General features: G+C 40.2%; 1 protein-coding gene across 8 annotated transcripts in view; it reads left to right on the top strand.

Moving 5' to 3' along the window:
• The first annotated feature begins 1,733 nt into the window (after positions 1-1,733).
• PRRC2C (proline rich coiled-coil 2C) overlaps positions 1,734-27,520 on the top strand; it is a 99,019-nt gene continuing 73,232 nt past the window's right edge. For 6 of the 8 annotated variants that reach the window (XM_081323997.1, XM_081324000.1, XM_081323996.1 and 3 more), the window contains exons 1-12: positions 1,734-1,854; positions 9,912-10,063; positions 10,943-11,120; positions 12,367-12,476; positions 14,316-14,453; positions 17,220-17,461; positions 21,728-21,807; positions 22,346-22,479; positions 22,556-22,649; positions 23,227-23,341; positions 25,459-25,539; positions 26,557-27,106. In XM_081323997.1, the coding sequence (XP_081180123.1) occupies positions 9,949-10,063; positions 10,943-11,120; positions 12,367-12,476; positions 14,316-14,453; positions 17,220-17,461; positions 21,728-21,807; positions 22,346-22,479; positions 22,556-22,649; positions 23,227-23,341; positions 25,459-25,539; positions 26,557-27,106 (1,837 nt within the window). In that variant the 5' untranslated portion in view covers positions 1,734-1,854; positions 9,912-9,948. Of the gene's footprint in view, positions 1,855-4,033; positions 4,053-9,911; positions 10,064-10,942; positions 11,121-12,366; positions 12,477-14,315; positions 14,458-17,219; positions 17,462-21,727; positions 21,808-22,345; positions 22,480-22,555; positions 22,650-23,226; positions 23,342-25,458; positions 25,540-26,556; positions 27,107-27,520 lie in introns of those variants that run through there. The other 2 variants (XM_081323995.1, XM_081324001.1) reach the window with 2 other exon arrangements.

Genomic DNA, 27,520 nt, shown 5'->3' with positions numbered 1-27,520 from the left:
ATTTAGAGGTACTCACCTTCTTTCCAAAGCAGCCCTTGAGCTCAACCCAAAACTCCCTTTACTACTGTGGCTCCACATAGGCAGGGCCTGGGAGAACCATCCACAGACACAAGGGGTCTGTTGCCAGAAAGATGGGGGCTTACCAGTCCATTGGAGAGGTTAGCTTGGAGTTCCATCCTGGGTGAAAAATTGTTGAAGGAAAAGTCTTCATCAGGGTTCAGTACAAGCCGGGAATAAACAACATGGCAGCTGCTTTAGAAATAAGGTTGCAGTTTACTGAACAGGAGAGCCAGACAGAAAGGTGGCTCTGGGGAAAAAGAGAAAGAGCACATGTAGGGAATAGGTTTTTTATACCCTCTGTGGCTCTTGAGGATGTTTCCTGTTCCTGTTTGAGGCTTTGTATTTCCTGTGTCATGTACTTTGACCTGAGTCTGTGTGTGCCCCTTTGGCATCTATGGTTTAATCCTATTATGTCCTGTCTTAGATTTTGGGTGGGGTATGTAGATTTTAGGTGTCTGTCTTCCTAAGCTTCTAGCTGGAGGGCTACAACCTTCCTGAATGGATTATTACATATGCATTTCTATAGAACTGGTTTCTGCTGGAGGGAGACTTGGGGCATGCTTTTCTGCCTCTTTAAAATCTTTTGAGGAAATATAATATTCTGCCCTTTTAATATTTCCTTCTCTGGGGGGCTGACTTCCCACAATTTGAAGGCACTGGATCTGGAATTAATTAAGCACCGGTATTTAGCTTTATGTAAGAGTTTACTACCCGCTTTTGGCTGCATTCCCAAGCAGCCCAATTCTGGCAGACCTGGTCCTCCACCATAGGCCTCACACCGTTTTCGGGCATGTGCATTAGCACTGGCCTCCTTAATCCCGCATTTGGTTCACCCCACTATAAATTTTGCCTACAGAAGGTGGCCCTCTAGGCATCTTGCATTCCACACTGGGCTCCATGCTAGCAAGCCAGGCTTCTTGCCCATTTCAGCCGAGATGTCTAGGAATAGGAAATAAAAGAATGCCTGCCGCTGGATGGTTTACAATATAGGAACGTTTAAACGACTAGTTGTGCAAACAGTCCAAAAAAACTGCAAGAGACTAAAAAAGGCAGACAATATTTGCTTTTAAGATTACGCCTGCCACTGAGGACTAGATAACTATCCCGTTCATCTATTGCACAAAAATCATAACAATAAAGAGCCCTGTGATACAGCGTTTTAATAAATTTATCTTCACTTTGATTTTGTGGCTCATGACGACTATGAGATAAATGGGAGAAAGCACTGGTTGCATAGGAACGTGATAAATAGCATCGGAAATAGGCCGGATTGTTAGCCCGTTTAGGAGATAAATCGCTAGATAATCATCAGAAATAAGCTGCAGAGAATCTTGAATTTCCTCGGTGGATATGCCTGTAAACGTGAGCGTGGAGGCAAATTTACTCCCTCTTTGCGTAGGCTGATGGACCTTCGGAGGCGCAACAGGTATTAGAAGCACGTTACAGCAGGGGTCTTCAAACTTGGCCCTTTTATGACTTGTGGACTTCAACTCCCAGAATTCCTCAGCCAGCTTTGCTGGCTGAGGAATTCTGGAAGTTGAAGTCCACAAGTCATAAAAGGGCCAAGTTTGAAGACCCCTGCGTTACAGTTTCCGCGGCTCCCGGTAGGGGGCGCAAACGCTCGGCTCGGAAGAGAGACTGGCGCCCCCACCGGAACAGTAGCTGGGTCACGTGGCTCGCCAGCGCTACGTGCGTGCTGAAGTCAGACGCTGTTAGGCGCCGCCGGTTTGGCTATTCGCCCGCCATTTTGGCCCGCTCTGCGTGAAAGCAGCTCAGGCGGTCGCTTCGGCCTCGGTAAGTGGGATTCCCGAGGCGGCGTTACCTGGCAAGTAGCGGAGGCCGAGGAAGCGAAGGAGAAGGGGGAGGGAAATACGGCGCCGGCGATGCTTTAAAAGGCTCCGGGCGGGGGGGGGAGAATCCCCCGCCGGAGAGAGTCGGGTGGCTCGCGGCGAGCCCCGACTGAAGCCGGGAGCCAGTGCAGAGAGAGAGAGAGAGAGAGCATCGTCCTTTCCCTTGCGCTTTTTTTTGGGGGGGGGGGTTTCTAAAGGATGAACTGGAAGACCCGCGCCTTGAGCTTCCTATTTTACTCCTCTAACTCAGGACAAAAGGAAAATTGGGGGGGAGGGGGACAGAGAAGACCGCCGGAATCGGAGATATTTTTTTTTTTGTAACATCCGGTTGTTTCGTCTTCAAGGTTCCGGCGTCGTTTCCTAACGATTTTTTCCCAACCCCAATTCTCTAAACCAGGGGTCTTCAAAACTTGGCCCTTTTATGACTTGTGGACTTCAACTCCCAGAATTCCTCAGCCAGCAAAGCTGGCTGAGGAATTCTGGGAGTTGAAGTCCACAAGTCATAAAAGGGCCAAGTTTGAAGACCCCTGCTCTAAACGGCCTCGGTTATTCTTTTGATTCTCACCTTTTCACGCCTCTTCCTGAATTTCTCTCCTTTCAGATTTTGTTCCTTCTGGGGAACGTGACTTAAACTTACGTGACTAAGCCCGGCCTAAGATTGCTCAAGGCTGCTTCTTCCTGTGCTTGCGTTAAATTTGAGGGTAATTTCTTTATGGTGAGGCTAAGGATTAAAAGGGAAAAAAAATTAAGGACTTGCGCTAGTAATACAGGGTTGTTGGGGGGAAAAATAGGGAGGAAGGAATATTGTATATGTTCGCTGCCTTGAGCTACTTAGAAAGTAATAAAGGCGGGATAAAAAAAATAATAAATAAAACAACCCATTCGGATCAGGCAAATCTGCCCCTCAATGAACTGGCAGGAAGGACAATTGTGTGACAGTAATAGGTCAGTTAGAAATTAGTGTAGTACCAGTATGTGATTGAATTGAAAAATAAGACATTCCTTGCTGGTCATCTGGATGTGGAGGTTTTTATCAGAAGCTTTTTTTTTCTGGAAAAGTACAGATATTTTCCAGTTGAAATACTCCTTCCAACATATTTCCAGCTTTTATTTTTCCTGTGGTTTTTCCCAACCCTTTGGTAGTTTAATGATATGAATCCTTGGAGCTGACATACTTTTCCTAGAAGAAATTACAGGTGACTGCCACAGAATGGATGAATTTGTAAAATTGGTTGTCAGCCCTTTAAGGTAGCCCAGACAAGCATAAAACTATGTCTTTGAACATTATCTTAGAAGCCTGAAACCATTTCTCCCCTCTCCTTTTCTTTTACTTTCCAGAAAACCAGGGAGAGATCTTTCTAGATGCTTCCTTCCCACCTCCTTTTTCCTTTTGTGCTCTGAGATACCTTTTGCATAACAATTGTCTAATCTGCAGCTCTTCCTCTTATCCTCCAAGGTCATTCTTGCATATCATTTGGAAATTTAGGTCTCACTTTGTCTGATACCAAAAAAAAGTATAGGAGGCAAAATGTAACTAAGTAGACAGTTCTCTCAAAGATGCTTTTTTTCCCCCAAAAAGCAGCTGGACTTCTTGGTGGGTTTTTTTGTTTGTTTGTTTGAAAACATTTCACTTCTCAGAGCTAACTGAAAAAAGCACTTGGTTCCTGGATGATTGAGAATAACCATAGGCATTCAAATGTAGACAGTTGCTGATAAGGAAATAAAATCCCAGCTTTTTAAAATTATTGTCCTAATCACAGTCCTACCGGATAAACTATTTGAATGATATTTTTTCTGTGGTAGCCTACACTTAACAGAACATTCTCCATCACAGAAGTATGCACAGTCACTTTTTTTATTAATGTTCCATAAAGAAGCTAAGACTATTTTCAGCAAATCTTGGGTCCCTAGGTACCAGGGTCCCTGGTATTCATCTGCCATATTTAACTTTTAATATTATGTATTTTTATTTTGTGTACTGTAATATGCTATCTAGAGATCTCCAGGATTATAAACATTGCAAATAAATCTTAAGGCTGTATTTTTGGAGCAATGAAAGGTTCAAGGCAATCTCTTCTTTGTGGTGATTTTAGGGGAGAGGGGACCCAATGCAACAACCCATACTTCTTTTCTAGTTCAAAGGTAAAGTAAACGACAGTAAGGAATCTTCATTCTAATAATAAAAATGACAGTATTTTTAGCAAGGTTATATTATCTTTTTCTCATTTCCTTTAATTAGTGGCTTTGTTGTGTGAGTATTTTTGAATATCAGTTGTCTGAATGCGGTATATACCATGTTTCCCCCAAAAGAGGAACCAGCTCTTATTTGGGGTGGGGGGTGGGGGGTCTTTTATACTCACCGACAGCCCCGCCCAGCCGGTCCACTTCTTCTGACCGAAGGAGCAGCTTCATTCTTCAGCTGCATTCCGGCCTGCATTTTTCAGTCAGGTCTTTCCAGAAGGCCTCTGCAGCCGAGTACCAAGCAATGGATTCAATCCATAGCTTGGTCCTTGCCTGCAGAGCCGAACTATGGATTGAATCCATAGCTTGGTTCTGGCTGCACAGGCCTTCTAGAAAGGCCTGTGACACAGGAGACACCACAGAAGAAGTGGGCTAGCAAGGAGAGGCCTGGTTGCAAAGTAAGTGAGTGCGGGATGCGTGGGGCAGCTGCACTCCCCCATCCCCGCCCTAGCTTGATTTTTAGGTGTGTGCCTCCCCCCCCCCAAGCGGGCTTATTTTGGGGGTAGGCCTTACTTTTGGGGAAATACAGTATAAGTGATCTCTTTTCTATATAGATTGCTGCTAAAACAGTTAAGTCTATATGTTGGTTGAAGTCATGGCTAAGAACTAAACTTTATATTAACAGGTCTTGTATCTGGTGGTTCTTTTGTCCTGAATACTTAGGTAGTTCCTCTTTATTGCTAAATCTGAATCAGCCAGGTAAGATTGCAAATCATATTCTGATCTAGATTGGAAAAAAATCACCTTCAGTTTAGATAAAGTTGATCAAAGTGAAGTAGAATGATATAAGGAATATTCCAAATGAAAGGCTCATTTATATAACAGTAAATTGGCAATCTTAATGCTAATAGATGGATGATCCCTGAGTAAAAATGATACGAATAAAAAGTAATTATGCGATTGTTATCTTGATTACAGAGATACGTGTTATTATTTTAAGACTGTTCTCACAACTCAGTTAACCATAAACCTAGATATGATATTTTAAGACAATGTTTTCACAACTCAGTTAACCATAAACCTAGATTGCCAAATCTTGCTTCAAGACTGCCAAGTTGGTAGCTGTTCAAGCCTACATAAGTAATTGTAAACCTCAAAGAGTTGGAAGTAATTTAGCAAAACACTTTAATTTTACAATTTAATGTATAGTGAGGACACAGTCATGTTGGTATAATTAAGTTGAAATTGTGTTCAACTTCTACTTGGAATGTATTTTATAGAACTAGTGATACATTATATTAAAGAAGATTTCATTTATTCACTCTTGTACATAACAATATTTTATCACTTCCTGTACTGACCTTATCTCTAGGATACAAAAAATTCAAGCTCTAATTTGAATAAGTTCTCTATTGAAAAGTTAAAAGGTAAATGTTTCTCTGAACTGTTCCAACATGATACATGCATTTAGATTATGCCTGATATTGGATTATAATATATCTTTTTAATATGTTGACTTTCATTTTTCTTATTTTGTTCATGAAAAAGTATGGTTATTTTTCTTTCCCCACACCTCAGCAATTTCCTTTTAAAAACAATTCCTGGTACTTCATGTCCCTCTTTAAAAGTGCCATGTCAAGTTACATTATGTGGATTAAAGTACCTTTATGTATAGACTTGAAATGTTTTTGAAACCATGACACCAACATCTACCTCTTGTAGATTCTTTTACGTTAAAGCAGTGATGCCTGCATCAAAAAAGTATGTTCTTTTTCCAAATTAAATTAATTTTAATCAAATTTTTACTGCATTAGTTAATTCTGTGCTTTGTTTTCAATGTAATATTTCAATTCCTTGAAGAATTAGGTTTTCATTATTTGGAAGCACAGTGAGAAGGTAGTAAAAGTGATGTTTTCACAGTGCAAATACTTGAGCAGAGGAAAATAACTAGTCTGTTAATGAACAATGAAGATAATAGAAGATCCATATTATCAGAACCAGAATTTAAGATAGATCAGCAGACATCACTCACATACTCAAATATTTATGCAAATATAAAAACTTTAAAACAATGGCATATATTAAGTTTAGAATCCACAATGCATACTGCAATAGTCTGGCTTTCCTGGACTGTGCAATACACTTACTAAGGAAGACAGAAGCTCCTCATAGAAGTATAGAGAAAACTCATACACAGCGATCAGTGTTTACATTTTGATTCTTACTGCCCTCTAGAGCACAAACATGATCACAACCCTATACCATCATCATCATCAATGATATGGTTGATGACTCAGTCAGGGGTTATGATCTGGCCAACTTCTGGCCATTTTATGCTGCTGCAATCTTGCCCGTTCTTTATTAATCACTGGTTACAGGCCTTGATGGCCAACTTGCCTTGAACTGTGAAAGAGGCTGGATACCCTGGTTTTTGCAGAGCCACAAGAGGGATTGGCAGTAAAGGCAGTGCACAGTATGCTGACATACTTTCCTGCTGTCTCATAGTGTGAAGCAAAGTATTTGTGTGTGTTTGGTTGTTCCCTCTGTCAGGTACTATTCTATATGTAAAATACCACACTCTAAAACTATTTATGTACTGAGAAAGCTGACATTGGTGAAATAATGATATCCATTTAACTTACAGCTAAGTTACAGAATGCTTAAAGTTATAAATATGTATTTCCCTTTGAGACAGATTCTTCCAAGAGTCCAATTGACAATGCTGCTATAATATAAAGAATTTGTTCCTCTTTGAGGCCATCCATGTTCAACAGACAATTACTAATACATTAGACAGGCAGACCATTTTTTTATGGACTTTTGATTTCCGTAGAAGTATTTTCAAGGCTTTTATGGTTTCACAGTGAGCAAGATTTAATGTTTAATCACAGTGTATATGCATTTGCCTTGAGGTATTCTGCTAGTAAGTATTCTGCTAGTACTGCCATTTGTTTTTCTTAAGACTTTTGCACTTTAAAAGAGATTTTATACTGTGCAGATCATTCAGCAATTACAGATGTTTCTTACATGATTGAGCTATAATTTTGTTTCCTTTTTTAAAAAAAAATTCAGTGCAGAGGTTGACATAAAAACAGTATTGTTATTAAAAAACAAAGGGATTTCTTCAACTGCATCTCTAATTAGATAGTTCTGTAATAGAGTATTTGTTGTTAACACACTATATTCAAGTTAAAACACTATATCCAAGTTCCTGTAATCTTAAGAATATTACAGTGTATTCCCTAAAAATTCCACTTGCAGTTTAGCATACTGTTTATACCTTATGAAAGTAGAGTAGATTTTATATATGCTATTTTCAGTTTGCTGTCCTAAGTTATAAGACAGTGAAATTTAAAAAGGGTTGTAGTTTTATATTTTTATGTGTTTGCATTCTATTTTAGCTAGAATCTTATATTCACTGTATGGATACTGTACAGTAGTCTTCTGAGATGTTTTGCTTGCTGTTGCAACTTAAAACTTATTTTTAAGCTTAATTTTTTGGGAAGAGCTCTGAATAAGTGATTCTTTGCAGACTGGAAGTGCTAGGGTCTTTTTCCTTGCATGTGTTTACATATTTAATAGCTTACTGTATGAAATGCTCTTCTAAATCTGGCAGTGTTAAGCTATGTCCTGATGCTTGTTTACTTGGTGCAATACCTTACAAATTACCCCATTGTACTTTAATGCAAATCCAATCTTTCTGCGTTAAATTTCATTTCTGAATTAAATGTTTTAAATGCTGTTCAGCAAGGAAGAATAGATTAATTCCAAGTAGGTTATCATCTTAGTAAACAAACACTGTGTTTTAAATTACAACTATCATTTTAATCTTTATAACTTCTAGACTAGTTAAATCAATTTACGGTATAAAAATTTTGGTATTGTTGGTGCATATGTTGGGTGAGCCATTACAAATTGATATTTTATATATGCAGCAATGGAATATAGAGTTCATACATAGTACATTGAAAACAAATCTGTAATGGAAACATTTTTAAATTGTTGCTTTTATACAAGAATCTTTCCTTATATCTAACTCAATTTTGCATATTAGCTAGATTTTGTTAACAGTATCTAGCTGCAAAATATAGAAGAAGTGATCTTTTTTGGGTTAGAAGAGAGATGCAGAAGGCTGAAGAGACAAATATAAATCCAAAACTTAGCTGTCAACCTCAGCTCAGTACTAAAAAGCTCAATTAGATCAATAAGCCATAGCTACATTTTCTGTCTCATTCTCCAACTAGTGGAAAACATGAAAGAGTAAGCATCAAGCTTCATTTTTTAGTGAGAAAATATTACGAGGAAACTCATTGTTTTCCCTTTCTTTAGAAGGGAGGACCAAATAGGTTATTAATTATCACTCTTGCAAATGAGCCAAGATTCACTGGTTACATTACTTTTTATTTACCCTGTTTTATCTAACTTTAAAATATTGAAAAATAGCATCTATTGATGGATATTTTTAAAGGCAATACTAATATGTTGAATTGATAATTACTTCTCGACATAAGCATAGTGGTTTGCCACTCAAATTGTTTAAGCTAGATAGACTAACATGAGTGAAAACCTACGGTATGTTCTGTTTTCTGTAGTTTGATGAAACCAGATAGACTAACATAACATGAGTGAAAACCTATGTTCTGTTTTCTGTAGTTTGATGAAACTGATCTCAAATACTTTATGGCAATAGCCATACATGGAAATATTTTGAATTTATAGTCTAGCACAGGGGTAGGCAACCTTGGCTCTGGCTCAGGAATTCTGGGAGTTGAAGTCCACAAATCATAAAGAGCCAAGGTTGCCTACCCCTGGTCTAGCACATTGGTTAGCAAACATTTTTTGTAAATAGCTACATCCATCTCCCACAGTAGTTGGCTATTGAAAAGCCACTACCCTTACCCTGGACACCCCCATCCTGAGTTCCACTTCTAAACGCTGGTTTTGGTGGCGGCTCAGGCCTGGTGATCTGCTACCCTCTTATCCATCCAGTCCTTAGCTTGCAGACTATGTAAAACCAGGTGGTGTGCCAGATTTAGCTGTTGGACAATAACTTGCTGGCCCCTGGCCTAGAAGATTGATAATTGGGCTAAGAAATGAGTATATCTGTAGAGAGTTTGATTATATGAACCTTGAGGCATAAATCTTAATGTTAACTACTCCAAATGCATGTATATAGATAGATTCAAGCACAAGGCTACTTGAAGCATTTTAGTAGCATTCATTTTAGATTGCCCCATCTCTTTAATACATTTCAATTTTGATATTTGTCTTCCTGTTACTAAAAATCAGATTTTTAACAGGATTTCTGCAACACACTGAACAAGAGCCTTGGTGGAGCAGTGGGCTAATGCCTCCTTAAGTAACACCAGCTGCCTGCAATTAGTGCAGGTTCGAGTCCCACCAGGCTCAAGGTTGACTCAGCCTTCCATCCTTCCGAGGTAGGTAAAATGAGGACCCAGATTGTTGGGGGCAATTAAGCTGACTTTGTAATAATGCTGCTTGGGGGCCCCCCGAAAGCCCTAATAAGCAGGCATATACATAGAATGAAGGCTATTGCTAAGCACATTGGTTTGTGCTTAAATTGTAAGCCGCCCTGAGTCTTCGGAGAAGGGCGGGATATAAATGGGATTAAAATAAAAATTAAATAAATTTGATCTGTCGTGCTATTTCATATATTGGAAAGAACTACAACAGTTTTTAATGGAGCAGCTGCACTACATTCTGGATATCCCAATTCTCATGGTAATTACATCTTTGCATGATGTAACGAGTGTTCTTTTTTAGGTTGTTTTGATTAGTCAGTTTATTGTCCCTTTTCAGGGGGTGAGCAAGGAGATTCCAGACTCGATGAACTGAAATGTCTGAGAAGCCAAGCCAGAGCACAAAAGCAAAGGACGGGAAAACGAAGTATGCAACACTTAGTTTATTCAATACATATAAAGGAAAGACTCTGGAAACACAGAAAACTACAGGTATGTTTGTTAAAACTAAACATTTACTAGGTCTGTTACTCGGATATAATTTTGTTTTGTGCAGAAATATCAAAGCTTAAGGCGTTTTAACTTCAGATTTTCAATTTTGCAACCTAGTTACCTTTATTAATTTATGTGCCTGACAGTGTTATAGTCAGTAGTCAGATATTTTTAAATCATGATACTAAAAGGGCTGTCACTAAAAAGGCTTCTGGCAAGATTGTATGTAAGTACCAGTGTGCTCAGTCTTTTGTTAATCTGCCATTCAGTCCATGAATTTCATCTTCCAGCTCTTAAATATTTGTGTTTGATTTGTATAAATTTTATTACATTGTTCATTGTTTGTATATTTTAATGAAAAACAGTTTGCATCCATAATAAATAATAATATGTGTGCTTGAACAACAAATTCGCAGTGTATACAAGTTCCATAAGCAAGAAGGGAGAAGGAGAATTTCATAATTCCTTTCCTAGTTGCTGCACTTTAAAAGAGAGCAATAAACAAAAATAGAATTAATTTATGCTTGATTTAGGAAACAAAGTTCACTCTATAAATCTTACAGCTTAACATTAGGCTTTGATGATGTTTTGTATTGTTTACTACTTGTTTAAATAAGTCTACGGAAGAATAACCAGATATTTAACATGCTATATTCACTTGTCCCTATATTAATTTAGAAACCAAGAGTTATATTTTTTTCTCCTTCACAATTTGCAAGTAAGTGAGAGGGCGGCAATTTGTTTCTAGTTTTTCAGTGGCCAGAAATATAACTTTTAACAGTATTTTGTCAGAAATTATTCTTTTTGTTTCCAAGAAAAAAAGGGATCTGTAGAAACAATGAATGTATATTAACAGTTCACACTCTCTTTCTTGCATAGTTACAGCTCGTCATGGATTACAAAGTCTTGGGAAAGTTGCCATTTCACGGAGAATGCCCCCTCCAGCTAACCTCCCTAGTCTTAAAGCAGAAAACAAAGGCAACGATCCCAATATAAACATTGTGCCTAAGGATGGCACAGGTTGGGCTTCTAAACAAGAACAGCACGAGGAAGAAAAGTAAGTTGTGCTACGAATCATCCTTCCTGTTACTAATGTAATGTTTTAGCCTATGCTTACAGGAGTGTTAACAGAACACAACAGGTAGTCCTTGCTTAACAACCATTCATTCAGTGACCACTTGGAAGTTACAATATCAATCAACCAATAGTAGTTATGGCTGGTCCTTGAAGCTGCGGCATCCCTGCAATCACATCATATGAATTTGGGTGCTTGGCAGCCTGCCTAAATTTATGACTGTGCAACGCACATCTCAACTCCTCCATCTGCCTGACTCCCTCCCGTATCCCACCTTTTGGCTATCCTGCCTCCATTGCTGCTGCCTATCTCTACTGCCCATCCCCCACCCTCCCCAGCTGACCTTCACCGCCTTCTCCCTCCTGCCAAGGAAGGGCAGCTGATGGCCCTTCACAAGGCTCATTAATAATTATTGGCAATAATGTTAATTATACATTTTATAAGAATTTCATGCAAATACAAGCACTTTAGTTTTCTGATAATTTGTTACTCATATTTCCTCTAAGTACAATATCACATCCTTCAATTTCATTCTCATTCCCATTTGGGAGATAGATATGATTATAATATTGCCTTCATATAAAAGAGCGGAACTATGCAGCCTGCTAATACAGGGCATGATGAGTGAAAATAGAGAAGCCCTGTCATGTCAAATAAGTATTGATAAATGATGCTTCACCACTAATTTTTATAAATGAATACTAGATTCCGCAGATATGAGAAAGATTGTGTCTTTTGAAGCGTTGATATGAGCCCATTCTGGAGTATTTCATCCTTGATTAAACTTGCTAGATTTTGTTGGCAGCATCAGATCATTTTGGGTTTGCTTTATAGGTTTGTTCACTTCCACCATGAAAAAATAAATGAAGGCAAATTGAAATTAGATGGTAGATGTTATTTCTCTTTATGCTAAGAACAGTTTATATCATATAGTTAAAATTATATGATGCAAACTATTTCATGCAAATCCTGATAAGCTTTCTTGAAGTTCATCCCTTTTATTTTGTATTAAAACTTTTGAAATAAGATTGTTGGTAGAAATTCTACCAAGAGAAGTATTGGGAGCTGCATTCATAAATGTGTCTATGTATTCACGTACTGTTGTTCTGCTGTTACCGTAGAAGCTTGCTTTAATGATTTGAAGATTTGAATGCTTCGTTAAAATATGGTTTGCAGTCATTATGTGAGCCATTTTCTCTCAGTCATTTTCAAATTTCTCTTTCTTCAGACAAGCGGAAGTACCACCGGTGCAGCCAAAACCTGCAGTTCCTGCTCCTCCTGAAGCTCCTCCTGTTGTCAAATCTTGGGCTAATACCAAACAGGGTGGACAGGGTGATGGTAAGTGGAGGATAGATGGGCCAGTCTAGCTGAGCCAATAATTCTGCACTGTATTACACTGTAAGACTCATTATTTCTTTCATTTTCTTGTTTACTTGGGTCGTATTAGAGATGTAGTAAGATCATTATTCTTTGTTGAAAGACGGAGCATAGCATTGAAAGTTTCAAGTGTGTAGCAGTTGCCTTCTGAAGAAAAACCCAGGGCAGACTATTTGAAATCAAAGGGTGAGAAGGTAGTATTTGTACAGTGCAACTTTGCTAAAGTGAAAATTGTTTTATGGGGGAAAGTACACGAAAATGCGTGTACGTGCACAGATTAGCTGGTTTTGGGAAGTCTATGCCCGATCAAAGTATGTTCCTGGCAAAAGTTAGTTTGGAGATAGAAGCCAGCAAAAAAAAAAGAAAGAAAAAAGAACCAAGGACATTGATGGCAGTAGCTGAGAAGAAGATTGGCGGCCAATTTGGCTGGGGAGTATGTTGCATTGGGGGAGAGAGGAAAGGAGCTCGGAAGCTCAGACCAGTGAGTTATGCTGTGGTGAGAGCTGCTGTGGAGAAGGAGGGAATTAAGAGATAACTTCATTCCCTCAGTTTGCTTTATACATTTGGAATAACTTTTAGAAAGGATTTTGCTCCATATAAAACAAAAAACATATATTTTTTTTCGGTTTAGTGCACTCTCCCCGAGCCAGAGCTATAAAGGATTCAACCCTCCTGGGTGTGTGATCTGTGTCTAAAGAGTTGATGCAAAAAATTGAAGGATGCTAAGGGAAAACTATTTTGGGCATTATGTCTTGTATATGTGCTATTGTTTGTTTTTTAAGTATGGCTGCTGCTGCTGCTTCTGTGGCTTTGAGGGAGAGTAGAGAGAGAACAGTTCCTCTGGCTTACAAAGGGAAGTTTGAAGCTGGGGAGGGATTTGTCAGATAAGGACAAGTTACATGTATGAAAGTTATTTTTTATGTTGAGTCTTCTTCCATCTTGCAAAATTTTAGACTTAACCTGGCCAGTCTGCATTTTGGTCTTACGATGCTGATTTTAAATTCCCCAAGTTGGATTTCTAATAGCATGATTGTGAATGAGACAGCTAATCCAGTGAATGGGCTTAGTGTAATTGATCTCATTCAGCTCTCTCCCTGTGGGCAATTGATCCAACTCAAATTATAGTGGGTCTTCAACTTTGTGAGCCCTTTTGAATTTTCAGTATTTTGGCATAAATACGAGCTAAACATGATCTGTTCTCTACATATCTCTTCAGTCTAATCAGAGAACCCAATTAAATAAGTCAAAAACATGTAATTTGTTCATTTTTTATTGAGAAAAATGATCCAAAGCTACACATTAAAGGCATAAAACTATCTTTACAAATAGTACTAAAAGTCACCTCTAGGCAAGATAGTCAGCACGCATACATACATCATACTTATATACATACATACTGCAAGCAATTCTGGTCACCATGATACCAAAAAGATACTGAGTTCAGAGAAGAACAACAAAGATGTTAAGGGGTCTGGAGGTTAAATCATACAATGAACAGCTAAGGCAACTAGGAACGTTTAGCCTAACGAGAGAAGGATTGGGATGACATAGCTGTCAGCTTGCCTGCTGCAGATTTTGAAGAAAAGATTGAATAACCTTTTGTCTAGGAGGGAATAAGGATTCACACCTTGGGTAAGGGATTGGACTAGAAGATTTGCAAAGTTCCCTCCAGCCCTATTATTCTGTGTTTCTACATCTTCTGAAGCAATTTGAATTATTATAGAATATATTTGTGGTTTAAATATAAGAGTAAAAGAACATTATATGCGGTACTGATTTGGGTTTTTAAAAAACTTTCAGGTCCTGGAGTTCCAATAAATAGTTATTTCCAGCAAGAGTTTCCTAGTTTGCAGGCAGCTGGAGATCAAGAAAAGGGAAATAAAGAAAAGGATGCGCCAGAAGAACCTTACGGTCCTGGGCCAAGTTTGCGTCCACAAAGTAGGTGTGCATAAAATAGCCTGAGATTGGTGTGGTTGTGGAGCTCCTGTTTAGTTTTTCATCTTGGGGAGTGCAATTTCTGTTCAGGGTTATGTGGTTTTTAATCTGTTTTTTAATCTATGTACTAGACTTTCCAAATTGTCTTGAACTTGAGCAGCCTTAACAAATCTAATAACTAAATTTAAAAGTTCTTTATAGAATTCAGTGTTCATCCACATTTGATTCATGTCAAAATTAACTTGCAAATAATATCCTGGGATGATGTATCTTATCTAGGATTAAGGAAATTAATCCATTTGCTGTCATTAGTTGAAACCTCATCTACCAATTAACATTGCCTCTTTTATTTTCAGTTACTTACTAAATTAGTAAGAGATACTCAGTTGATCACATTCCCTGTTCTGAGTAGTAGGCTTGATTATCATTAGGGTTGCAGTGGTTGATGTTTTCTTTTAATACAAAATAAGCCAAATTGGCAAAGATGAACAAGGACAACTTACTACCTTGTTTCCCTGAAAGTAAGCCCCTAATATAAGCCCTCCCCCCGAAAGTAAGCCCTACTTAAGGGCCTGCACGGCCTGCCTGCCTATGACGAGGCAAAGCTGATGGGGGAGGGGGGAATCTGACCCATGGTACCGGTATACCAGTTCCTTAACACCGTCCGGCTTGTTCCGCAGCCTCATGGCAGCGGCATTCAACAGGAGGCGGCAAACGGCTGGTTTCGTTGCGACATGGCCGTTTGATGCCGGCTGCGGCCGTTTGACGACTCGCATGTTGCACCCAATGCTGCTGCCATGAGGCCTGGTGGATCCTCCCCCCTTCTGACCCATGTTCCATTATACTGGTTCCCTACTGCCGCCCGGCTTGTTCCGCGGCCTCATGGCAGCAGCATTGGGCGGGAGGTGGCAAAGGCTGGTTTCGGTGCAACGCAGCCGTTTGCCACTTTGCGCCCAATGCCGCTGCCAGGCCTACCGTACGTTAACTCTTACCCCCACTGCTGCCCCAACCCAAACGGGAGATGGGAAACCCTGGGGGGGGGGGAAACAGAAAAACGGGTGGGGGAAAAAATGTTTTTCCCCACTTGTTATAAAAGTATAACTGCAGTCCTAGTTGCTGAGGTTGACTGAATCCAATAATTGTTAGGCAAAATAACGCCCGACCCGCTTCCCACAACCAAAGTCAGTGGGGAAGTCAGCAGCACGTTGCAAGTCCCCAGGCCAGCAGGTAGGTAGGCGGCTAGTGCTTGATTGGAGAGGGAGTGCAAGTGTGCAAGTTGGGGAGCGCAGGGGTTTGTGGTTCAGGGAGGGAGCCCCAGGGTCCAGCATAGGTCTGAGCGGGTGCTTGAAGGATGCACTTTGGGAGTGGGTAAGTGGCCAGTGCTGCCGGGGTGGGAGAGAATTACTTCAGCAACTTGGTGACCTTCCCTGCTGGTTTCCCTGTTCACTTTCTGGACAAGCTGGCAGGGAAGGTTGCAAAGAGCAATCGTGATCACAGGAGGCTGAAATTGGTCATTAATAAGCTGCACAGTAGGGACGCGGTGGCTCAGTGGGTTAGGACGCTGAGCTTGTCAATCAGAAGGTCGGCAGTTTGGCGGGTCGAATCCCGAGTGCCGCGTAACAGAGTGAGCGCCTGTTACTCGTCCCAGCTTCTGCCAACCTAGCAGTTCGAAAGCACGTAAAAATGCAAGTAGAAAAATAGGGACCACTACGGTGGGAAGGTAACAGCGTTCCGTGTACCTTTGGCGTCTAGTCATGCCGGCCACATGACCATGGAGACGTCCTCGGACAAGCGCTGGCTCTTCGGCTTTGTAACGGAGATGAGCACCGGCCCCTAGAGTCGGAAACGACTTGCACACATGTGCGGGGGAACCTTTACCTTTAAGCTGCAGATAACGGGCAAATCAGTTTAGGCTTCTTCTTAAGGCACCAGGTTAGAAACCAGGACACCGTGAGTTCTAATCATGCTTTACCCATGAAAGCCAGCTGGGTGACTTAGCCCAACTCACCGGGGGGGGGGGGGGAATAGGAAGGAATGTTAGGTATGTTCACTGTGTTGAACAAATTATAAAAATAATAAAGATGGGATATAGATAAATAAATTGCAAACTGGTTGCCAAGCACCCACATTGCAGTTATGTGTTCATGGAGGTGCCGAGACACCTGGAACTCTTGAGGACAGGTCATAACCACCATTCATTCAATGCCATTGTAATTTTGAACAGTTACTGAACAAGTGGTCATAGGTTGAGGACTACTGTACATTAGCAAAGATTTCTGGTTTCCGGCTTTCTGAGAAGTGACAGTTTTTTTCTGCTGACGCAGAGTCATATTGGGAAAGTGCACTGCATAATACTAGGGATTTCCAAAACGGAGATGCTCCAAAAAATACTTCTAGATGCCTAGCGTGGTAAGGCAGGCCCTTTTTTGTAAAGTCTGATCCCAGCTTTTATAGTGGTCGAGCAGAATGAACTGAGTCACACAGATTATTTCAGGTTTTCATTGACCAATTGTCTAGGTCAGGGATGTCAAACTTGTGCAACGTACCACGACTTTTTTTTTGCCATTGCCGGCAATGGGGCGGGCGTGGTTTCGCTGTGATGCACCTGGGCTGTGGGCCGGCAGTTGGACACCCCTGGTCTAGGTTATATGGCTTCAGTTTGGGCTGCTTCAACTCGTTTTTCTCAGGCAGGAAAAATGTGGTTTTGAGGAGAGGAAAATAAAACTGGTAACTGCACTTCAGAATTCGACGTTCCCTTTTCCAATGCAGATGTTGCTAGCTGGAGAGAAGGCGGAGGCAGAAGTTTAAACTCTCCAAACTCTCCAACTGATCCAGAACCAAAACCTCTTGTTCAAGAAGATGGTAATATGCCTGGACCAACAGAACAAAGCGATGTCCCTAAGGTACCAGAGAAGAAAGAGACACGGATAGCACCACCTCCCCCACCTAAGATGAATGGCCAGCAACAGCCAGGGATCCTTCCTCAGTATAGAGGAATGGTACCACCATACGTAAGTCCAGTAGATCAAATTCTTGCAAAAATTTCACTTGCAAGGGTCATGTTGTAAAGAAAGCGGAACGTGAAGCACAAATTATTTCTGTACAGCAGGTGGCGGAACGGCCTGTTTGCTAGTAAGTCTCTTCCACTTCTGGTGTGGATTTAGATTACATTTAAGCAGGAGACAAGGTGAAAATAATAATCCTTTTAAAGAATCTTAGCAAAACATAAAATGTTGAGAAAGAGTTTTCACAGCCTCAGAATTCAAAAAGTATCTTTTGGTTTGTGGTCAGATTAATTGAAACAGGAGCACCACCTGGGGCAGGGGTAGGCAACCTCGGCTCTTTTATGACTCATGGACTTCAACTCCCAGAATTCCTGAGTCAGCTTATGCTGACTCAGGAATTCTGGGAGTTGAAGTCCATGAGTCATAAAAGAGCCAAGGTTGCCTATCCCTGACCTGGGGCATGCATGAAACAAAGCACTGCTCTTTCCCCCCAGAATAGAACCATCTCCCTTTACCCTGAACTTTCCAAATTAGCTCATTCCAAAGGAAAACAACTCAAAACGAACAAAACTCAAAAATCTTTTCAAGTTTCTGGTCCTCCGAAATAATGGGAAATCAGAACAAGTTCCTAGCTCCCTGTTTTTTTTACCTGACCACTAGTACAGATAGATGCTGGGGTTTTTTTTGCCACAATTTAACCAAGTAGAAGGGGGGGAAAGTAAAACCAACCCCCCCCCATATACCTTAAAGTCCCCTTTGATAGAAAAGAAAACTCAACATTCTTACTGCAGATGAATTCATCTTCAGTTAGCAGTTATTCAGCTTCTAATAACAAGTAACCTTTAGCAGCTCCAAGACTGAACCCCCAGCTAACGAAGCAGCACCATTGCACTTCCATGGCTACGATGCTACAGGATTTCTTTACATGTTTATGAACATTTTATTGCAGGATGGGAAGAACTTGTGCTGGTTTCGAAACCGGGCTGTTCCTGCTTAATTGCGTGGATAGTGTGGATTACCGTTACACAACAAATAAAAAAGTGCCAGCACACTCCACTCCTACTATTTTACGAGGCTCTGCTTTCAATAGTATCATTTATACCAGAGGTCCCAATCCTTTCTGGCACCAGGGACCGGTTTCAGAAGAAAAATTGTCTTCCACGGACCGGGGCGGGGGGATGGTTTTGTTCACAACCTAGATCCCACACATGTGCAGATGAAGCTTCACTCACATGCCCGTCACTTACCAGCCCAGTTCCTAACATACCGCTCTGCAGCCTGGGGGTTGGGGAGCCCTGATTTATACTGTATGAGCAGAAAGTATTAATTCTATCCATACAATCAGCAATCAAGCCAATGCATTTTTTTTCATTTTTCTAAAAGCACCTTGAGGCTGACAACAGTATGATATAAGAGGCATACACCAACAGCCTTGGAACACAGAAGCTTGTCCCACTTGCCCCTCTAGACACTACACATTAATAATTGAAGAATTTTTTTAACTCAGTAATATAATTAAAAATGATTGAATCATTGGGGAGGACTAGGTTTTTCAGGGGAGTTGGGGCTGAAAATTTTGGAAAAATTGAAATAAATGCATCTGTGAACTGCCTTCAAAATGACCGTTTTTTTGAGACTTAGTATAGGACAGAATGGATTCTCCAGCTACTAGATCAGAAGCAAGCCAGTCCATTTTTCCCCCCACATCTTTTTATTTCTACTCAAGAACAAAGTCCTTTTATCTTTAAATTTTGTTTTTGCCTTAATTGCCATAGTTTGCTTTAAAAGTTTATTAAGAAAACAGAGCATGCTGTTTTGGATAGATGGATTGCTTATTATGATTGGCTACGTGAGATGCCAGAAATATTCTTCAGTTGTATTAGTTGAAGTTACAGAAACTAGCAAATTCAGACTATTGTACCTTAGCTTTATATTCTAAGATGTGAATAATTATTTTGCTTATGCAGGCATTCTCTGTGTTCCTTTCCTGGTTGACTGAGCAGTTATAGAAAGATTTCAATTCATCATACTTCTGCAAAGTACTTTACTAGACAAAACAAGTCAGGAAACTAATCAAACCTCAGAACTGACAAAAATACAAAATCAGATTCATAGTGTGGTTTAACATCCTGACATCTTAAACCGGTGATTTCATTCACATTGGGAACCTATGATATATCAATGTCTTCTGATTCAGCTGGAAATGTGAAGGCTGACCAAAGGGACTGTATATGCTAACAAATTGTTAATACTGCCTCCTCTTACTGAGCTAATTTGCAGTTCTTTAAATATAGCCATACATTTTGTGAAATATAAATAGATCTGAGTGAAAGGCAAAATGCATGTTTATAAGAGCCATCAAATTTCAAGATGATATACTTCTGCATAATTTTGCTATGTACTGTAAATTAGTAAATTTACATTAAATTTGTTTTTACTTTTTAAAAACTTACAGTAAGGGAAAAATAGTTGATCCCCTGCTGATTTTGTACGTTTGCCCATAGACAAAGAAGTGATCAGTCTATAATTTCAATGATAGGTTTATTTTAACAGTGAGAGACAGAATAACAACAAAAAAATCCAGAAAAATGCATTTTAAAAAAGTTATAAATTGATTTGTGTTTTAATGAGTGAAATAAGTATTTGACCCCTTTGCAAAACATGACTTAGTACTTGGTGGCAAAACCCTTGTTGGCAATCAAAGAGGTCAGGCGTTTCTTGTAGTTGGTCACCAGGTTTGCACACATCTCAGGAGGGATTTTGTCCCACTTCTTTTTGCAGATCCTCTCCAAGTCGTTAAGGTTTTGAGGCTGACATTTGGCAGCTTGTACCTTCAACTCCCTCCCAGATTTTCTATGGGATTAAGGTCTGGAAACTGACTAGGCCACTCCAGGACCTTAATGTGCTTCTTTTTGAGCCACTCCTTTGTTGCCTTGGCTGTGTGTTTTGGGTCATTCCCATGCTGGAATACCCATCCATGACCCATTTTCAATGCCCTGGCTGAGGGAAGGAGGTTCTCACCCAAGATTTGACCGTACATGGCCCCGTCCATCGTCCTTTTTGATGCGTTGAAGTTGTCCTGTCCCCTTAGCAGAAAAACACCCCCAAAGCATAATGTTTCCACCTCCATGTGTGACGGTGGGGATGGTGTTGTTGGGGGTCATAGGTAGCATTCCTCCTCCTCCAAACACGGTGAGTTCAGTTGATGCCAAAGAGCTTGATTTTGGCTCATCTGACCACAACACTTTCACCCAATTCTCTGAATCATTCAGATGCTCATTGGCAAACTTCAGACGGGCCTGTACACGTGCTTTCTTGAGTAGGGGGACCTTGCAGGCGCTGCAGGATTTCAGTCCTTCATGGCATAGTGTGTTACCAATTGTTTTCTTGCTGACTATGGTCCCAGCTGCCTTGAATTCATTGACAAGATCCTCCCGTGTAGTTCTGGGCTGATTCCTCACCGTTCTCATGATCATTGAAACTCCGCAAAGTGAGATCTTGCATGGAGCCCCAGACCAAGGGAGATTGACAGTTATTTTGTGTTTCTTCCATTTGCAAATAATCGTACCCACTGTTGTCACCTTTTCACCAAGCTGCTTGGCGATAGTCTTGTAGCCCATTCCAGCCTTGTGTAGTTCTACAATCTTGTCCCTGATATCCTTAGACAGCTGTTTGGTCTTGGCCATGGTGGAGGGTTTGGAATCTGATTGCTTTCTTCTGTGGACAGGTGTCTTTTATACAGGTAACAAGCTGAGATTAGGAGCACTCCCTTTAAGAAAGTGCTCCTAATCTCAGCTGGTTACTTGTATAAAAGACACCTGGGGGCAGAAATCTTGCAGATTGATAGGGGGTCAAATACTTATTTCACTCATTAAAATTGCTAAGCACATTGTGCTTTAGATTATAAGCCGCCCTGAGTCCTCGGAGAAGGGCGGGATATAAATGGGATTAAAAAAAATACAAATCTATAACTTTTTTGAAATGCGTTTTTCTGGATTTTTTGATGTTATTCTGTCTCTCACTGTTAAAATAAACCTACCACTAAAATTATAGAGTGATCATTTCTTTGTCAGTGGGCAAATGTACAAAATCGGCAGGGGATCAAATAATTTTTCCCTGCACTGTAAATAGTTCTTAGTTTACATTTTCATACGGGAGCCTATTTATCATTGCTTTGGTTACAGTTTGGCAGTGTGCATAGCATTCATGTGTTCATATAACGTATCTTTGTGTATAATTTAGTTATTACAGATCTAGTCTTTTTTTCTTTAGATGCTTAATCAGTACCCCAAACTAGCATATCCACCAATGGCAGGTCCCAGCAGATTTCCTGCCCCATCTGAGAGCAGCAGGTGAGAAAGCCAATTGCTTTGCTTGCTTTTTTCCAAAATCAGTTTGCACTTGATACTAGAACTAGATTTCCTTAATAACTGTATAGTTGTGTATCCAGAAAGTTAGACATTGTGCATTTACAGTACATTGTGTGACTGAAATTTGTAATTTCTTAGCAGACTACGAGAACATACTGGTATCAAGAATTTTGAACGTTCCTGCACCTGATTTCCTACAGTTTGATTTTAGCTTCTAGTTAAAAATGTACTCCAGTATTTTTTCAATATTGTGTTAAACCAATCATTTAATCATTAAATTGGAAGAATCCATTTAAGCCATTGAATATCTGATGCAAGAATTCAGGTGAAAGCATTTCTTGATAAATTGCTTTAGAGCTATCTAAGATCCAAATCGCATCTATTTAGTTAGATCTAGTCTCTGCTTAAATGTGCTGTATGAAAATAATCTTGCCTAATATGATAATTTTCTCTCATTTGTTAACTGAGTTGAGTACCATTTTCTGAGGTTTAAATTCAAATGTTTGCTCTTTTTTTCTAGAAACCCAAGAGGAAGGGGGGCTTCTTCATGGAACTCAGAAACTGTAGAACGTCCATCAATCCTAAGTGCTAATGAACTCAAAGAACTTGATAAGTTTGATAATTTAGATGCTGAAGCCGATGAGGGCTGGGCTGGTAAGCAGTGTAGATCTTGAACTAAAATTGAATGCAAAAAAAAAGTATTCGTGCTAATCTCCAATTTGTTATTTAGGAGCTCAAAGTGAAGTAGATTATACTGAACAGTTGAACTTCAGTGATGATGATGAGCAGGGAAGTGGAAGTAATCAGAAAGAACAGGAAAGCAGGTAATAAACATATTGATACAGGAAATATAAAAATCATCTGCTTTGTTCTGTGTATAATGTTTGCAGTAGTTTTCCATTGTGATATGGTGCACAGTTATCTAACAGGTGTAAATATCTGCTTAACTGTAGAACTTAACATTTGCTTAATAATGTCGAGCATGTCTTTGTTATCTAGCCTGCTTCACAACATTTGAGAACTAGCATTGTGTAGCGATTCAGAATTGAACTAGGAGCAGAGAGACCCCAGGTTCTAGTTCATCGGTCATCCATGTTCTTTCAGTTACTTTGGGAGAATCATTTCTCAGATGTTGTGGAGAGAGCAATAGATATCCCATCTTAAGCTTCTGAATAAAAGCAGGATATGTATATTTGTGATCTCTGCATGCTTCTCATTACGTTAATTCTATAGTTAATTTTCTATAGTTGGTTGCTTCATGGTTCCATTTTCAGCTACCTTAAAAACTTGATAGGGTTGCTCTAGTAATGAAATACCTATGGAATTAGTACAAAGATTTTAAAGCTTTGTTTGGCATAAAAATTACATGCAAAAATGTTTCCATTTATTTTTTTAATGCAGTAATGAATCTACTAAAGATCTGGACAAAAAGGATGTAGAAGAATCTAAGTCATCTGCTCCTTTGCCATCATTTGGATCAAAAGGAGCATATAACAAAAGCAGTCAGTTTGATCAGGTATGTGTTGTTGCTGTCATATTGTTCCTGAAGAACATTTTTTTTCCTCTCAGTAAGCATATGCCAGATGTCTGAATGTGCAAATTATTTTCATGCTACAAGTGGCATTTACTGTTCCAAACATAATTCCATTTATTAGTTTGAGAAAATTTGCAGTAAAAATATTTCTTCTTCTCTCTTCCAAGAGCAATTAAATCTGACCTTTTCTCATTGATCATTAAAGTTATCAGAAGGCTTTTATGATTAGGGTTATGTGTAATATATATGTAATTTAAATATGAGTTAAGTTTCATTGCTTTGGCAAACAGTTGTCTTCCATAGATTTGAAATATATTTCCATTGCACATTTTAGGCACAAGCAGAAGACGTTTCTTTTTGGCATGACTTTTGATTAATGTTTGCTTGTTCTTGGTTTCATTATTTAAAATCAGTTAGTTTTTATTGGTGTGTTAAATACCGTATATACTTGAGTATAAGCCGAATTTTTCAGCCCAGGCTGCTGAGAGAAGGGAGCGGCAGAGCCTTGCAGAGCTGGTAGAGGTGGCGGCAGTCCAGCGTTGTTTCTCCCCCTCGTGCGTGCGTGTGTGTGTCAGACCCACGGGAATGGCTGGTAGGGAAGCGGCATTCCGGCATTCCCCCCCTTCCTGTGTGTCGAGCCCACGGGGCTTGACACACAGAGAAACGCAAATGCCGGACTGCTGCCACCTTTACTAGCCATTCCTGCGGGTCTGACACACACACACACACACACACACACGCACGAGGGGGAGAAACAACGCTGGACTGCCGCCACCTCTGCCAGCCCTGCAAGCCTCGAGGCTTGCAGGGCTGGCAGAGGTGGCGGCAGTCCAGCGTTGTTTCTCCCCCTCGTGCGTGTGTGTGTGTGTGTCAGACCCTCAGGAATGGCTAGTAAAGGTGGCAGCAGTCCGGCATTTGCGTTTCTCTGTGTGTCAAGCCCCGTGGGCCCGACACACAGGAAGGGGGGGAATGCCGGAATGCCGCTTCCCTACCAGCCATTCCCGTGGGTCTGACACACACACGCACGCACGAGGGGGAGAAACAACGCTGGACTGCCGCCACCTCTGCAAGCCTCGGCAGAGGCTTGCAGGGCTGGCAGAGGTGGCGGCAGTCCAGCGTTGTTTCTCCCCCTCGTGTGTGTGTGTGTGTCAGACCCGCAGGAATGGCTAGTAAAGGTGGCGGCAGTCCGGCATTTGCGTTTCTCTGTGTGTCAAGCCCCGTGGGCCCGACACACAGGAGGGGGGGACGCCGCTTCCTTACCAGCCATTCCCGTGGGTCTGACACATGCACGCATGCATGAGGGGGGGAAACGCCGGACTGCTGCCACCTCTACCAGCCGTTCCCGCAAGTCTCACACACACACACACACACACACACACACACACACACGAGGAGGGAAACAACGCTTGACTGCCGCCTCCCTAGCAGACCTTCCCTGCGGGATGTGCTGCCAGGAAGCCTGGCAGCCTGATGAGCGGACCCTGCGAACTGCGGCCGAGCCAGCTCCGGGATGCTGCCAGAGTCAACGAGCGGCTCGTCGTGGCACAGAATATAGATATGTTGCTAAGAAGGGGACAAGCTTATACTTACACTCGGCTTATACTCGATTTCCAGTTTTTTTGGGGTAAAATTAGGGGGTCTCGGCTTATACTCGAGTCGGCTTATACTCAAGTATATACGGTACTGTTTGAAATGTATACTTTTATCATGTCCTGTATACCAGAATATCAGATTGAAAGTGATAAATAACTTCAGATGTTTAAAAACAAATAGTTTTACATGTTTAAATAGATAAATTGATATGTGTTGGGGAAAATATTTTAATTTTGCTGCTTTTACACTCTTCCTCTTAAGTAACATTTAATTTGCCCCATTTGAAATGGTTAACTTTATTCAGCATTTTAATTTCATACAAATATCCACAAAGGTTTTTTAAATTGTGATTTTATTTTTTGCGGCTAGACTTAATTTAATTTTAATTTTATATTGTATTGTTTTTAAATTTTGCCTTGTAAACCGCCCTGAGTCCTTTGGGAGTAGGGCGGTATATAAACCGAATTAATAAAATAATAAATAAATAATAAATTAAAATCTAACAGGGACGCGGACTGTTACCAACACAATCTTCAGTACTTGAAAGAAGTAGTAGTTCTGGACTTCATGCAAAATCAAATCTTCAGGTATCAACATGTTTGTTTAACAGAAATCATGTCTGATTGATATACACATATTCCTTTACCTGTCCTTTTTTATGTAAAATGCTGATAGCTTCTGTTGGAATAATTGTAAGAAGTTGAATTTGAACATTTTTCCTTTAAATGCTTCTGCTGAATTCATAGGCTGTACTCCCAAATGAATGTGTGGGATGTGTCACTTTTTTCTGATTTCAGTCATTCTATATTAGATGCAGCCAGTAAGGCATTTATTTATTTAACTGATTTATATGGCCCCAGATCTTAAGCAACTCTTGGAGGCTTACAACAACCATAAAACCAATAAATGGAGGCAGTATTAAAAGCAAAACAATAAACAAAAACCCTGTGCCATAATTATCCCCCCTTGGGATTCTCCACAGCAGGCTTAGCTACTCCCCTTCCATGCCTTCCACCCATGTAATGCCAGCACATCAGTAAAAAGCAAGGTGTCAGTGGTTTTCCAGAAAACTAGAACGGGGTCCTGTTGCATTGCTGGCAGGGGAGTTCCACAAGTAGGGGCAGCCACAGAAAAGCATGCTTGTGAGATCCCACTAGATGGCAAGATTTCAGGGAGGGAAATTAAAAATTTAAAATACAAGGCTGCTGTTCCTTAAATTTTAGATTTCAGTAAGCCTAAGGAATTAAAAGTTAAAATTCAAAATCATAAAAAGTCTTCCAAGCAAATACTTAAATCTTTTAGAAGAAGGATTATTTTAAACATCTCTTAACGCTGAAAATGTTAAATGTATATATATATACATGTTGATAATTCTTTGATGAAAATAGATCAAATTCCAGGATCTCCAGCAATGTTTTTTTTTTTCCATTTATAATTGGCACTACTTTTTTTTTTTTTTATTAAACCTGGCCTGAGATTATATGACAAATTATTTGGAGGGCTCTCTTCCAGAGAAAATTGAAGAACCATTTTGCTCGGGTATTTAGGCAAGGGAATTTAATTGTACATCTTTGGTTTAGATGTTTACTATATATCTATTTTAGCATCCACTTCCAGATCGCATGGCAGGACCAGGAAGGCCAGGTTCCTTTCCTCCTAGGCCAGTACCAGATGACGACGAGATTTGGAAGCAGAGGCGAAGGCAGCAAACAGAAATATCTGCATCGGTAGAACGAGCCCGTAAAAGGAGAGAAGAAGAGGAGCGAAGAATGGAGGAACAAAGGAAAGCCGCATGCGCTGAGAAATTAAAACGCTTAAATGAGAAATTTGGGTGTGTACCAAAGCCGACTCGAGAAGACCCATTGAAAGAAAAAGAAAAGATTGGGGAACGAGACATTGATAAGGAAAAGGGAAGCGCTACTGAAAAGGAGAAAGACAAATTGATAGAGGTGGAAATAAAAGAAAAAGAAAATCAAGAAAAGGGCAAAGAAATAGAAAAGGAGAAAGAAACAGAGGAGGAGAAAGAAGAAGTGGAAGAAGAACCTAAAGTAGATGAGAAACCTAAAACTGAAATTTCTGAGCCTCAGGAGTCTGTCGTTGCCCCAGTGATATTGGAGAAACAAGAAAAAGAAACCACCAGTGAGGAAGAGAGAGGTTTGTATCAATTCTTTCGTTAATGTAAAGCGTAATTGTCATCCGGCATATTGTTGGGCTGCAGTTTTCAGCATTCCTTGTTTTTACTTGAGTTGACTAGAGCCAGGGGTAGGCAACCTCGGCTCTTTTATGACTCATGGACTTCAACTCCCAGAATTCCTGAGTCAGCTATGCTGACTCAGGAATTCTGGGAGTTGAAGTCCATGAGTCATAAAAGAGCCGAGGTTGCCTACCCCTGGACTAGAGCTTTGGCAGTATTTCAGGGGTTGGGTACAAGATCTACACCTCAGATTGGAAGCAAGCAGTATTTTATGAATATTAGCATCTCAACCAGCTCTAGCCTTAAAAAAAAAATTGGACATCCTGAAATAGGCATTGAGCTATTCGTAAGGAGGAGCACATTTTTAAATACGT

This window comes from Vipera berus (genome assembly GCF_964194415.1).
Source record: "Vipera berus genome assembly, chromosome: 3".
NCBI lineage: Eukaryota > Metazoa > Chordata > Lepidosauria > Squamata > Viperidae > Vipera > Vipera berus.
The sequence above is the reverse complement of the archived record's forward strand: the minus strand, read 5'-3'. Positions and strand labels throughout refer to the sequence as shown.